General features: G+C 37.8%; 1 protein-coding gene across 1 annotated transcript in view; it reads left to right on the plus strand.

Annotated features, from left to right (window-relative positions):
- Window positions 1-14,965, plus strand: part of LOC132122770 (serine/threonine-protein kinase SIK2-like) — a 37,097-nt gene that overhangs the window by 13,114 nt on the left and 9,018 nt on the right. The window contains exons 5-9 of the mRNA XM_059533162.1: window positions 3,400-3,524; window positions 4,015-4,138; window positions 8,724-8,944; window positions 9,047-9,199; window positions 9,301-9,459. Of these exons, the coding sequence (XP_059389145.1) occupies window positions 3,400-3,524; window positions 4,015-4,138; window positions 8,724-8,944; window positions 9,047-9,199; window positions 9,301-9,459 (782 nt within the window). The remainder of the gene's footprint in view (window positions 1-3,399; window positions 3,525-4,014; window positions 4,139-8,723; window positions 8,945-9,046; window positions 9,200-9,300; window positions 9,460-14,965) is intronic.

Genomic DNA, 14,965 nt, shown 5'->3' on the forward strand with positions numbered 1-14,965 from the left:
ACATTTTTGTTATTTCACCATGGTTAATTATAGGGTGTGATAGACAATTTATTAATCAAAGCTGTACTGCTTAGGATGATGACTCAGGTACTGCTCAGTTGGTGGAGCCATGACTTGCGTCAAGAGCACACAGGTGCATTCTGTGTTGAGCTATATATTCAAGGTTCACTTGCAGTTTCATTTGAATTTGAGCAATCAAGAGGTTAATGACTATAAAGTGAGCCAGGTTTTGAGCATTCATGCAAGGCTCTCAACTAAAGGAGAGCTTCCCGCACACATATGTGTGCACATATTTACACGCAGACCAAACATTGTCAGTTTCCCTGACACATCAACCTGCTCTCTGCCCAACCTCCACTATTATGTTGGTAGATTGATTTTTTTCGCAGCAAGTAATGCAGTGGCCAGTTACAGAGGAGTGTCCCACAAGGCTTTGTTAAAGGTCCTTTTTTTTTTTTGCCCCACACTGATGCACAGTCAGCCTCTTAGAAGATGGCCGGAGCTGGGTCACTCAAAGAAAGGTCATCATTCTTTTATGTTCCACTTCAAACATTTATGTGCTTGCATCATGACTGAAAGAAGAAGACGGTGAAACTTTAATCTATTAACCATGGATCCATTTTTCCATATTGTACTGGTTTTGCATTGTGGTTACATGACATTAAAATGTCAAAGCATGAAGCAAGAGAAGAGTGTACACTTCAACTGTTTTTCCCATAAATCATGTTGAATGAGCAAACCTGTGGGAGGGAGAGACTTCCTGGGGATGGGCAATGATTGGGAAACCGTATGAAAATTGTTAGGATTTGATCCCCAGAGATCTTTACACAAACAACCTCCAGCACCAGTCCAATGCAGAGGTTGTTACGTGTGTTCACTACATGACCAAATTATGAGATCCAGTGCGACTGACCTCAATAAAAGCTTTTATATAAAGTAACAAAAAGATCAGTTCTGCCTGCTTTTAAATATGGCATTAGCCACTGTTTTCCAAGCTGCAGGAGTTAAGCTCTGGGGCCGGATGTGATTCCTGTATTGAATGCTGAGGCTCACTCCTGCAATGTCTGCCGCTGGACTGCCTAGAGCATTGACGTCAATTGCTCCTGCTCAGCATTCAACTCATGAAGTGGGTCAGCTCAACTGATATGGATTCATCATAGTGGCTTCTTACATCACAGTCCCAATGTAAAATGAACATGGCTGCTTTTTATCTCTCCCTTAAGGTTCACATTTTCATTTTATGAGGCCCCTGAAGCTCAGATTCTAGACAAACTCTTAATACTCACTGGAATTTAAATAAAATCAGAAGATTTGACATTTCAGTGATAATTTCATCCTAAATGACTGAATTTCAAACAGAATACACTGTAAAATAATGTGTGTATATTTATATATTATGCATACAAAATATAATATGTATACAGATTGCCAATTTTTATTTTTTTAAGCATACATCTAACAAAATTTTGTGAGGTTCATGCATAAAACAAGAAAACACAAATGTAAGAAAAAATAAACCTAAATCAAGATGTTTGGAAGCATGCCCTAATATCTTTGCTTTTCAAGTAACTTGGTCTTTTTATTTTTTGCAGCTGCACACAGTTATGAACAAATACAGGCTTGTAGACTATGCTTTTAAGGAAGGTCGACCGTTATACACATTGGACTGAGAGCCATATTTGGCCAAGACGCCACTGTCTTAGACTTCTGGCAGTGGTGGCCATTGTATCTAATCTCTGAGCACTTTGTAAAGTTCATCCAACCCATTAAAGCCAGAGTGAGGTGGTGATGACTGTTTCCATCAGGGTTTGCACGGCATGATCCACTAAACCCTATTACAGATGCTGCTCAGCTTGTGTGTTGGCTTAGCGACCCTCTGTTCTTTCATTGGCTGTTGTCAGCATACCACATTATACAACATTTGCCAGTAGATGTAGTGTGGTACTGTATAATGCCAATTAGGTCTCATAGGAATTTTTAGTGACCTTATGTAGTCTGATCTTTTCTCATAATTTTCACGGTGTTACAGCTTGTTAGTCAAAGTATAAATCACTTTTTATTTTTTTCCTTCAAGACCCCATCACTTTTTTTTAATGCAGTTTTATTTCCTTGGTGATTTATTTCCTATTGAAACAGGAATTTAAGATGAGAAATTTCAAAGGGTTTGTGTCTTTAATAAAATAGCCAATGGGCTTTAGTTACATCACAGCAATGAACGTTATCTGTTATTTTCGAATCAGTCATAGCAGTATTACAGGGAGGGATGTTCTCATTCTAGAAAGCATGTGATTGGAGATCAGTAGTGCATTGGATTAATATTTTTGCTCCGTTTTCAATAAATGAATAAATTGTAAAGACTATACATTTTAAATGCTTATATCTAACACCAGCATATAGATTAATTCAGACAGACTCAAAACCATAAACTCAATTTTTGATTTCATGGGATCTGAAAGATTTTAAAAATGGTCTTTATATAAAAGTTTATATAAAATAAAAATTTTACACTAATGGCAAAGTTTGTGTGGAAATTATTTTTTTTCTCGATGAGTACAGCACTAATATTAGTCATCAAAGTAAAAAGAAGTGGGCTGTAAAAGCCTTGTACTGTGAGCTTTGAGGATGTGTGGAGAAAATGTGTTTTTAGCTTAGGTTATTAGAGAAGGATGTTTTTGCAGTGTCTGTACTTTCAGAGTCATGGGTAATCATGTAAAGCAAGCTTTACATCTCTGGTTCATCAGTAAACTCATTTTGCACAGAAAGTACGGTATGCAAGTGAAGGGATATTATATTTCCCAAGTCTTGACAAATGATACACACACTTACAGGATCCTTTATTTTTTGCCACACATGCCAAAAGAGGGTAAATTAAGAATGTAAAAGCCATCAATATGCCTCACCAGTCATGAACCCGTGTTTGGCATTATTTTTTATGAATATGAGCATCTGGAATCTCAAAGTTGATACTTCTAGCCCTGGAAAAGCCATGGAAATTTAATGAAGACTTGAGTAATGGTTGCTGAAAATTCAGCTTTTCCATCACAGGAGTAAATTATCATTTTCAAAATATATTAAAGTAGAAGGCAGTTTTTTAACTATTTCAGAATATTGATGGTTGTATTGTATTTGTGAGAATAAAAGACTTAAAAAAACCATAAACTTTTAAACAGTAGTATAATTCATTAAATCGGTTGACAGCAGTTACAAACGACTGGAAGAGTTCAACGGTCACTAGGTGTGGGAACCTTGATAGTACAGTCAATATTGTAACGAAACCTTCCTGTTTGTTGTCCCCTAAAGCTGAAATGTTATCCATGTCCATGAACACAGACGTAGCAAACCCTGTCCGTTTCATTCTTATATCACCGTTCTCATTTTTTTTTTTTTTCATTCTTGCAGATTTTGGCTTTGGAAATTTCTTCCAGTCGGGAAAGCCCCTGGCCACATGGTGTGGGAGTCCTCCATATGCAGCCCCGGAGGTGTTTGAGGGACAGCAGTATGAGGGCCCCCAGCTGGACATCTGGGTAATACTGCTCTGCACTGATCTGCCAAGCCAGCGTTATCCGTGCAGGTTCACCCTGTAAATGATTAGTGAGTCAGCTGACAGTTGTTTGTGTTACCACTTATTCAACCTTTGAGAACTCGGCTGACGTCAAAGTATAAACCAAACACACTGTGGTCCGTGTGAGATAGAGATCAGATCATGTGAAAGCTCTCTTGCTCTCTATTTACTGCCAAAAAAGAAAGAGTTGCCCAAAAGTGAAAATCATTTACTCTCAAGTCGCTTTCAAACACACGTGACTTTATTGGGTGGGATGCTCATATACAGTGAAAAAGAGCAGCATTAACATTCTGCTAAGCATCTGTGTTCCACAAAAAAGAGAGTGATACAAATGTAGAAAGGGTGAATAAATATAAATTTTAAGGGTGATCTATCCCTTTAAATGTGTGCACCTGTACATTTGCACGTTGTAATCATCACAATCATTGCAATCGCTGTGTGTGTTCCTGCAGAGCATGGGGGTGGTTCTGTACGTGCTGGTGTGTGGCGCCCTGCCCTTCGATGGCCCCTCTCTCCCCATTCTGCGGCAACGTGTTCTGGAAGGCCGTTTCCGTATTCCTTACTTCATGACAGAAGGTGATGCTAGGAAAGGTTTTCTGGCAGCAGTTGCTGTTTTTTAATGAAATTCAAGCCTGGTCAATTAAAACATTCCATAAATGCTTGGCTACAGTTTGTGTGTGTGTCTGGACTGTATAAAGAGGAACGGCTCTAACTGCTCGGAGATGTTTAGCAGTGGAACATGAGTCATGATGATCCACCAGCAAACTAGTCATTCTGTAACCGACTCGTCTGTTAGTGAGGTTGACTGGTAGGGATGTTCTGATATTACAATTCTGTTCGATATCAATACAATTATTATTTATTTTTATTCTGTTGATGAAGAGCCAATTAAGTGCTTTATTAAGTATATTAACTATATACTATTTATTTCAATGCTACATGTGAATTTAAGAATCATAGCATTATTTGTAAATCGGAAAATGGATGTTCCTTTTGAGATTTGCTAAATTACATTTAACTGTGTTATGAAATTATTCAAAGACTTTCAGAAATGTTTCTAAAATTTTTCTGAAAACTTTCCTATGGTACTTGTCTTAATAATGTGAGGTGAAATAAAATTATGGAGAGGGAAGGTACTTTTACTTAGAAATGTGAAATTTTCTACAGATTAGGGTAATTTTAGTACACCGTAAAAAAAAAAAAAAAAAAAAAAAAAACGGTTTTAAAAGTAAAATTTTAAAAGTAAAACAATTTTATCACAAGTAAATTTGAAAAAAAAAATCTATCTAAAAAAAAATACAAATAAAAATTGTGATGGATTTTTTATTTTATTATTTTATTCTTCCTTGTTCTTGCCATGAAAATAGTCTTTGCTGCTGAAGTTTCATTAAAATTAATTTTAATCCTTAGTTTTGACATCCCTGAATTTACGCAGGAAAAAAAAGTTTAATTAAATTGTTCCCAAAATGGTATCTGAAGACAAAAGGAGTCTTACATTGTCTTTACACGGCAAAAGCCCTGTAAAAGCTGCATCTTAATCTGCATATATACCACAAAAGGTGCATTTAAGCTGTTGCATGCTGCATAGAGGCAGCGGATTTACACAGACGTTTTACAGCAGTACATTTTTGTTTAAATCATCATGTTTAAATCATTTGCACTTAACCAAAGCAGCATCTGATCCTCCTCTGATACTGGGGTCTTTGTAAAAGTCAACAATACTACTGGAACAAAGTTCTGTGGGCTAAACTTTTAACTGTTTGGGTAAATATAAAATCTTGATGTCCAGGGAAAACATAGCACTGCATACCAAAACCAAAACATCATCCTTACATTGATTGAAGAGGTGAAATGGTGTTGAGCTGCTCTGAACAGCCGAGATCAATGAACTCCAAGAGGAAACAAGACTCTACAGCAGCTGTGTAAGATCTAAAGCTCAAAACCTTGGGCCATGTTCCATGATTCAAAACATAAGTCAGTTACAAAATTACTTAGACAGTCTGTGTTTTAGGATTTCAAAATTTCTAGTCTTGGACTTGAAAAGATAGTTTACTCAAAAAATGAAAATTCAGTTATCATTTCTTCCTTTATGCATTTTTTTTTTCTGTGGAATACATAAGAAGATATTTAAGAATGTTAGCAACCAAATAGCTTTTGTTCTCATTTACTTCCATTGTATTTTTTTGTTTATTTACAGGTGCATAAATTAGAATGTCGTGGAAAAGTTTATTTCAGTAATTCGGCTCAAATTGTGAAACTCGTGTATTACAGACTGAAGTAGTTTAAGTCTTTGGTTCTTTTAATTGTGATGATTTTGGCTCACATTTAACAAAAACCCACCAATTCACTATTTCAACAAATTAGAATATGATGACATGCCAATCAGCTAATCAACTCAAAACACCTGCAAAGGTTTCCTGAGCCTTCAAAATGGTCTCTCAGTTTGGTTCTCTAGGCTACACAATCATGGGGAAGACTGCTGATCTGACAGTTCTCCAGAAGACAATCATTGACATCCTTCACAAGGAGGGTAAGCCACAAACATTAATTGCCAAAGAAGCTGGTCGTTCACAGAGTGCTGTATCCAAGCATGTTAACAGAAAGTTGAGTAGAAGGAAAAAGTGTGGAAGAAAAAGATGCACAACCAAACGAGAGAACCGCAAACTTAATGAGGATTGTCAAGCAAAACTGATTCAAGAATTTGAGTGAACTTCACAAGGAATGGACTGAGGCTGGGGTCAAGGCATTAAGAGCCACCACACAACTGGCTACAGTTGTCGTATTCCTCTTGTTAAGCCACTCCTGAACCACAGACAACGTCAGAGACGTCTTACCTGGGCTAAGGAGAAGAACTGTACTGTTGCCCAGTGGTCCAAAGTCCTCTTTTCAGATGAGAGAAAGTTTCGGATTTCATTTGGAAACCAAGGTCCTAGAGTCTGGAGGAAGGGTGGAGAAGCTCATAGCCCAAGCTGCCTGAAGTCCAGTGTTAAGTTTCCACAGTCTGTGGTGATTTGGGGTGCAATGTCATCTGCTGGCGTTGGTCCATTATGTTTTTTGAAAATGTTTTTTTTTTTTTGTCACTGCACCTGTTTACCAAGAAATTTTGGACCACTTCATGCTTCCTTCTGCTGACCAGCTTTTTGAAGATGCTGATTTCATTTTCCAGCAGGATTTGGCACCTGCCCACACTGGCAAAAGCACCAAAAGTTGGTTAAAAGACCATGGTGTGGGTGTGCTTGACTGGCCAGCAAACTCAGCAGTCCTGAACCCCATAGAGAATCTATGGGCTATTGTCAAGAGGAAAATAAGAAACAAGAGACCAAACAATAGAGATGAGTTGAAGGCCACTGTCAAAGAAACCTGGGCTTCCAGACCACCTCAGCAGTACCACAAACTGATCACCTACCGCCGAATTGTGGCAGTAATTAAAGTGAAAAGGAGCACCTACCAAATACTGAGTACATGTACAGTAAATAAACATACAGTCCAGAAGGTCAAAAATTCAGAATTTTTTATTTTATTTTTTTATTGGTCTTATGAAGTATTTTAATTTGTTGAGATTGTGAATTTGTGGGTTTTTGTTAAATGTGAGCCAAAATCATCACAATTAAAAGAACCAAAGACTTAAACTACCTCAGTCTGTGTGCATTACATTTATTTAATTCACGAGTTTCACAATTTGAGTTGAATTACTGAAAGAAATTAACTTTTCCAAGACATTTTAATTCATTGAGATGCACCTGTAATTTAAGTTAAAGGAACGAAAGTGGATACCAACATTATTCAAAATATTTTATGTTCCACCTAAAAAGAAAGAAAATCATACAGGTTGTGATTGACATAAAGATTAAATGATGACCGGATTTTTATTTTTAATTCAAAAATATAGTCTTCAATCACATAGTGATTAAAAAAATCTATAAATATCAGCGTACCAGCCAGTTTGTATCTGAAGAACAATTCATCCTAAATACAAGGTATTTCCAGAGGGTTCACAATCTGTTCCTCACAGCTGAATTTAAACATATGATTTTCAAATGAATATGGTAATAAGATTCTGTGATTCCCGCTGCTGAAGTGAGGGAGCCATTGAGACGAGGATGTTTCCAGCAAGACATCCCACTGTGTTCCAGCACAAGGAGTATTACTGTAGCTGTGCGACTTTCTCTGTTTGCTCTAGTGTCTCGCAGGCTCTCCAGAAACCGTAAATGCTGCAGATTAACAGGAAGAGCCAGTCTTGAATAAAATGATCAGCAATGAGACGCACAGAAGCATTAAGAACGCCCACATCACCGCCAGTCCTATACAGTCTCATTCAGTTTCATTCAGCCCAGCTGAGTCAGACATGGTCATTAATCAAGGGCTCAGGGACAGACAAAAGGGCTTGTGCATTCTCAAAAGCATAATGAGTTTTGGGTTTGTTTTAGTCCTACAGTGCAACGTTTGTTGGGCGGTTTTTTCATTTGTAGACAGACTGTTCCACAAATCTTGACCCAAGCATTGGACTGTACACGCTGTCACCACTTCTGAGTGTACAGTATGCCTCAGACGCAGCCGTGTTTACTGTGAAGCAAACACAATGTGACCCTTTCAGGATGAGATTGTACAGAGCTGCTGTTCTCACTGCTGAGGCAAGCACAGAACTTTCTTAATGATCTGACAATTATGATAATACTTGACTAATAATAATAATATTTTACTGGTAATTGCTATCAAAAGAAACATTTCCTCTGCCAAGTAAACAGTGATAAAACATTTTCAGGAGTCTTTGATGAATAGTAAGTTGAGCATTTATTTGAAATGGAAATATTTTGTTACATTATAAATGTCATTACTGTCACTTTTGATCAGTCAAATGTGTTCTTGCTTAATGAAAGTATTAATAAAAAAAAAAAAAAACTGTAATGACCACAAGATAGAGAATATGGTTTAAAAATATTACCCATTTGCTTCTTGGCCAGCTTGTAAGAGTTGTGCAGGTAAACCTAACTCTACTGCAGTCTTTAGTGTCCTTGTTAGCGCGCCTGCCTCCTTCCCGGAAACACTCACTTAGAGCGGTTTGAGTAGAACCTGAGGGGTTACATTGGCAAGTGTTATTTTTGTTTCCTGGGTACAGGACGTGTCATGTTTATGTTTTTCTTTTTTTCTCTTTTATGTGCAGACTGTGAGCATCTGATCAGGCGAATGTTGGTGTTAGACCCCTCCAAGCGTCTGTCTATAGGACAAATAAAGGAACACAAGTGGATGGTGATGGAGGTGCCTGTGCAGAGGCCGATGTTATATCAGCAGACTGTAGAGGGGGAGGCTGGTGTGGGAGAATACAGTGAACAGGTGCTCCGGTTGATGCACAGTCTGGGTGTTGACCAGCACAAGACAGTAGAGGTGAGAAATTTATACAAATTTCAAGAAATGTAATTGCATCTGTAATATTCACACAAGCTTGACTAATGTGGCTCTTTTTCGTTCTTTTTCTCTGTTTTGCAGTCTCTTCAGAATAAGAGTTATAATCATTTTGCTGCTATCTACTACTTGCTGGTTGAGAGGCTAAAGGCCCACCGCTGCAGTTTCCCAGTGGAGCCCCGACTCGATGCCCGCCAGAGACGTCCCAGTACGATTGCAGAGCAGACTGTCGTCAAGGTACCACTCTTCAAATTACCTCTGAAAATGAAAATATTAACAGTAGTGTAAATATGTTTGCCAACTAGTTGACTTTCCGTATCTCTTTCTCTGCACCACAGGCGAGCAGCGCTGCTCCTCAGATGAGCCTCCTGCCTCAGAACGTACGTCTCCTGAGATCCCCAGCTGTGCCTCAAGCCCCTGCAGACTCCTTCACGTTCCCTCACTCCTCCTGTGCTACTGAACACAGCCTCATGGAGGAGGAGGTTGGGACTCCCAAAGTGAGTGAGAAATGGATTAGAGGTTGAATTATGGAGGAATGAAGCTTGTGTGTCTCTTTGTAGTCTGTTTAAACCTTAAGTTTTCACTGTAGCATAGCAAATGTTTAAGATCTTCTAAATTTTGAGTGTCAAAACTGTCATTAGATGAAATGGAAGCCAAGAACAAAAATTTTTTGCAAAGAGGCAATATTTTCCACTTTTATTTTATGGGATTGATTGATGGGTTTGTTGATTGATTGATGGGCAGGGGGACGGATGGATGGATGGTAGATGGATAGATATTTATTGAGTGATTGATTGATGAAAGACAGACGGATGGATGGATGAACGCGTGAATGGGCAGATAGATAGATTAGATTTAAATAAATTAAATTTTTTATTTAAATAAAGGCTAAAGGAATTCTGAGGAATTTTGTTCCCACATATAAGATTTTTTATTTTCTTTCAATGTCTTGCCCAGTGTCTACCATATATGCATTTTAGCAAAATCCCCCATAATCCCGTTCTTGGGGGATGTTGATTAGCTGTTACAAACATCTGTTGTTACAGCTTTGAATCTGACTGCTGTCCATTGAGTGCTCTTACACTCCTTCCCAACATTGCTGTTAAGCAATTCAGTCCTTCCCAGGTCAGGCAGTGGGCCTGGCTGTTTGTTCGGGCCTCCTCATCATGCCTGCTCCCCGAGGAGCCTTTTGTTCAGAACTATCCTGACAGACGGCCAGAACGGCTGCCAACTTGGCATACAGAACAGGAATAACAGCACAGGAGCAGGCCAGCTCTGCCACTCTATCTCCTCACTAGAGTCCTATTTACACTGTCTTCATTTTTATCTGTCTGTCTCTCTCTGCTGTCACTCTGAGACTGTAATCGGCTCTCTCCAAGACTCTTATTTCATGCACATACTTTGTTTTAATGCCTTTTGAGGGAGAAGCTGTTTACTTTGGTGGTTTCTAGCCTTAGTCATTTTGTCTCTGTGCATGATGTAGGTGGAGGTGAGACGTACACTGTGAGTGTGTTTCCCCTTGAGGCCATCCACAGCTGTTTGGCTTACATAAGCAGGTCAGACTGCAGTGACACACATTGGATGTGACAGCTGTCCATTCGCTCCGGCTTAGGTGTTCCACTCTTTCTTCTCTCTCTCATTCACTTTCACATACTTGCACACACAGACTTTGTGTGCGCTGGTATTTTACCCTCTTCAGAAATGTGGAGTTAGTGAGCATTCATGGCTAAAACTAGGGCTGGACGATTAAGGCCTAAAGTTAAAACCTCGATTAATTGAACACTTTACCTCGATTACGATTAATGAACGATTATTTTGTTTCTGTTTTGTTTTTTTGCCCTAATAGTTCACTCACAAGGTTTGTACTGTAAACAGGCGAATAGTTGGGGTTTGCGGGGCCCCGGTTCAGGTTGTACCAGTGGGCCCTGTTTGAAAGTGTTTAATTTGTATGTTCGTTCTGTTTATTTGTTCATCAACATGCTCAAGCCCTATTAGGCGCGGTCACTTTAAGAGACAATAAATGCATCCAATATAATACACATACGATTTTTTTCTCAACTGTTTACTTTAACTTAAGAAATAACTGACAGTTTTTTTGAACATACTATCCAAGACGGGTATTTTCACATATTTTTTATGTATTTTAAGAGCAAAAACAGACAAATTCGGTGTTCAAGTGTTTTGAGACGCCTTTCTCTGCGTGAGCCCTGAACACCAGAACACCGCAGTGCTGAAGTGGGCTCTTACACATCCTTTTCTGTTTGTTTAAACTGCGATTTGTTTTTGTTCGTTGAGGTGCAGGAGGAACTTAAAGGAAAACTTTGCAAACGAGAGGTCAGTTCAGTGTCGCTGTCTGTGAGACGAGCACAGCGCGCGAGTAACCAGCTGCTCAGTTCAGCTTTTCTGCGTCTTGTGTTTGAATGCTTTAAAGTCTTTTGAATGGTTACATTTGCAAGTGGCAAGGCTTAATAACACGTGAAAATGACACGCTTTCGTGACGACACGCAGCAGCGTTCTGTCAACTGTCTTGAGCGTCTTTTTAGACTGGCCTCAGCCAGACGGTTGAGATCGACTATTAAAGGTGGGATATTTTTTCCTATTGAAAGAACAATCATAGCTCACTATCAGCAGTTATTTTTCTATGTTCGTAACATTTCTTACATATTATTGCTCGGTGTAAGAGATAAATAAAGATTAAAGGTAAACAGTACCAGTACGAGTGATTGCGTGTGTGAATTAGTCATACCGTCTCTATATTATTGTGAAGCTGGGGGTTGTAAATAGCCTAGTTCCAACAAAAGTAGAAAAATATGCTATAATTAGTTTTGAGATTCTAAGATACTTTAGTGATAAATCACAGGACAGCGCTGACATCTGCGTTCCTCTGTGCGCGCGATCTTCACAGCTATGAGTTTTCGTGCCACAATGCAGCTGCGTGAACATGGTAGCTATATATAATAATACACATCCGATCGTCTAATCGCTTGAACATCCAAACCATAAAACAAATACAACTGACAAAGTTTACTGAAGACTCAAAGCTCACCGCTCGCGCGCCTTCACTATGTGTTGAACCGGCGTTCACCTCCATGTTTTGCTTTTATGTCAATGACTGGTAGAATCATGTGGCTACACACGCTTTTAAGGGGCAAGTATTAACAGGAAATAACTGACATGGGAAAATTACGTCGGTTAGAGGTTCTAAATTTCGGTTTAGATTACTTTTCGATTAATCGTCCAGCCCTAGCTAAAACATTGCATTAGTCAGTTTCTCTTTTGAATAATGTCTTCAATAAACAATGTACAAAATTCATCTTCTTGTAAAACTTTTAATCTGTAAATGTCACCTGTATACATATATGGATGTTAGAGTTTTGTTGCAACAAGAAATGTTTACATTGTTTCTTGAATACATATTTTAGAAGAGGAAGTAATTGATGCAAAACTCAGTAGGACGTTTTTCTGGCTGGTATTTATTTAAATGACATTTTCGACATTTGACTAGGATATTTAATGCAAAAAAAAATAAAGTCATTTCCAGTGTTATTTAAGTATCATTAATGTTATTATAATTTTTGTTCATATTTAGAATTAGATTTTATTTTTATATTTTCTGGTTTCATTTTAATTTTAGTTAAAGGTTTAGTAATTTTGTAGGCTTTTTTTTTTTCATTTTAGTCGTTTTTCCTCTTTTTTTAATCTATGCATATAGTTTTAATAAATTTGTATTCATCGGTTTTAGTTAATTTAGTTTAGTTATTTTAGTACTTCAAGTTTAATTGAAATTGAAAAATGTTGCTTTGGCAAGTTTACATTTTCTTATATATTTTATTTCAGTTTTTTTTTTATCAAATATTTTTTTTAATGGGTTTAGATTTATTTCGCTAAAGACTCAATAAAAAAAATGGTGTGCACATCCCAAACATCCAAATAGGATGCAGGTGCAAGACAACTGAATAATATAATCAAATAAAGAAGTGAGGAGGAATTTAATTAAGCTCAAGCAACGTTTCGACCTTCAGGTCTTCATCAGGCACAGTATCAATGTAAAGTGAAGTCAACTTTAAATAGACACAGGTGATCACCTTAATTAGGCACATCCAAGCAATCATGTGACAAATACAAGTCATATGACACATACAAGTCATGTCTATTATGTGACAAAAACAAATCATTCAACAGATACAAGCTACAAAGACATTTTGAATCTCTATAAAAATGGCTTAATATCAAAATACTCATTCAACCCTAAAGGTGACAATGTATTTAAAGTATAAATCCAGAAACTTTCCCTCTGTAATAATTTATTCTCATAATCTCCTCCTCTTAAGGGTTTTGTTACCTTTTCTATACCGATATACTGTAAAACGCTGACGTTATGGCCTGCTTGCCTAAAATGAGGCGCTATAGGACTGCGCATATCTCCAGTTCGAATGTTACTGCGATGTTCACTAATACGAGTGCGTAATTGTCTGAATGTTTTACCCACGTATGCAAGACCACAAGGGCAACGAATTGGATAAATTACATGAGTGGAAGCGCAGGTAATGGTACCCCGTATCAGAATGTCACGACCAGTGTGTGGATGACTAAACGATTTACATTTATGAATAAAAGCACACTGGGCACACTTACCACATCTATAATTACCAGGAGGAAGAGAAGGAATACTTTGTTTGACACGTGAAGGATATTCAGATTTAACAAGTAAGTCACGAAGATTGTTTTGACGTTTAAAAACTAATTTCGGACCATTTTTGAAAACACCTGATAATTTAGGATCACTTGAAATAATATGCCAATGTTTGTTTAGGACTCTACGAAACTCCGCTCCCAGTGCAGAGTATTTTATCATGCACATGGGAGCATTATGATCTTGCGTTTTATTATTGTGTTTTGTTCGCAAACACTGCATTTGAGATGTCTCGTTGAATTTCTTTTTGGCATCTTCGATCCATTCTATACGATAACCACGATTCAAGAATCTTTTAGTTAAATCATTGGCTTGAAAAGTATAATATTTAGATTTATTATATTTATATATTTATATATATATATATTATATATATAAATATTATTATATTTATATAGATTTAGATTTAATTAACAAATAACAAAGTTTTTTTTTTTCTTTTTTTCAACAAAGAGCTATGTATGGTTGGAGTGTGGACAGGAGGACTTGGTGACATTAGCAAAAAAACAATGTTCATTCTGAAGTGGAGCAAGTTATATCTTGGATTGCACAAAATAGTGTCTGTTTTCACACAGGTTTCCCCAAACAAGCCGCCATTTGAACAAACAGATAGCCCTGCCCCAAACTCACACCGTTGGTTGAGGCAGTGTTGCTGTTGTCTAGCTAGTTTGCTGTTTGTTCAAACTAGCTGAGCAATATTTTGAAAGCTCCATAGAGATGGTGTTTACATTTTGAGGGAAATAAATGACTGCAAACATCTTATTTATAGTTGTCTCTGCATATTAAGATGAGACATATTTGCACTGAAAAATGACATACTTCCCTTTTAAGATCAGAGGAGGAATAGTGACACTCTCCAGCGTGAGATGTTTAAAATATGAATCTTGGTCTCAGAGAGTACGACACAACCCCTGGTTGGGAGGGGATGGCAGGGATTACATAATTCGTTCAGAGTCTGTATAATCACACTGTTTGTGTGTGAAAGGGCCGGGCAAAATAATGGGCTGAAATGAAAAAAAAAGAGAGAGACAGAAAGAGATAGAAGGAAGGAAGAAAAATAGAGAATCTGTGGCCATTCTTTAACCGTGTGCTGGGATAAAAGAATTCCTGGCCCAGCATGCTACAGGAAACTCAACTCATCCAGATGATCCATGTTGGTTGAGTGTGTGTTTGATGGCATGTCTCCTTGTACTCTGTCTGCATGAGGCTCTGACAGCCCTCTCAGCCAAAACACACTTCCCGTCCCTGCATTCCAGAATTCCACCCCCTCCTCTCCAGCTCACTCATTCGTTTGAGAGAAAAGCAAGAGT

Source organism: Carassius carassius, chromosome 41, assembly GCF_963082965.1.
Source record: "Carassius carassius chromosome 41, fCarCar2.1, whole genome shotgun sequence".
NCBI lineage: Eukaryota > Metazoa > Chordata > Actinopteri > Cypriniformes > Cyprinidae > Carassius > Carassius carassius.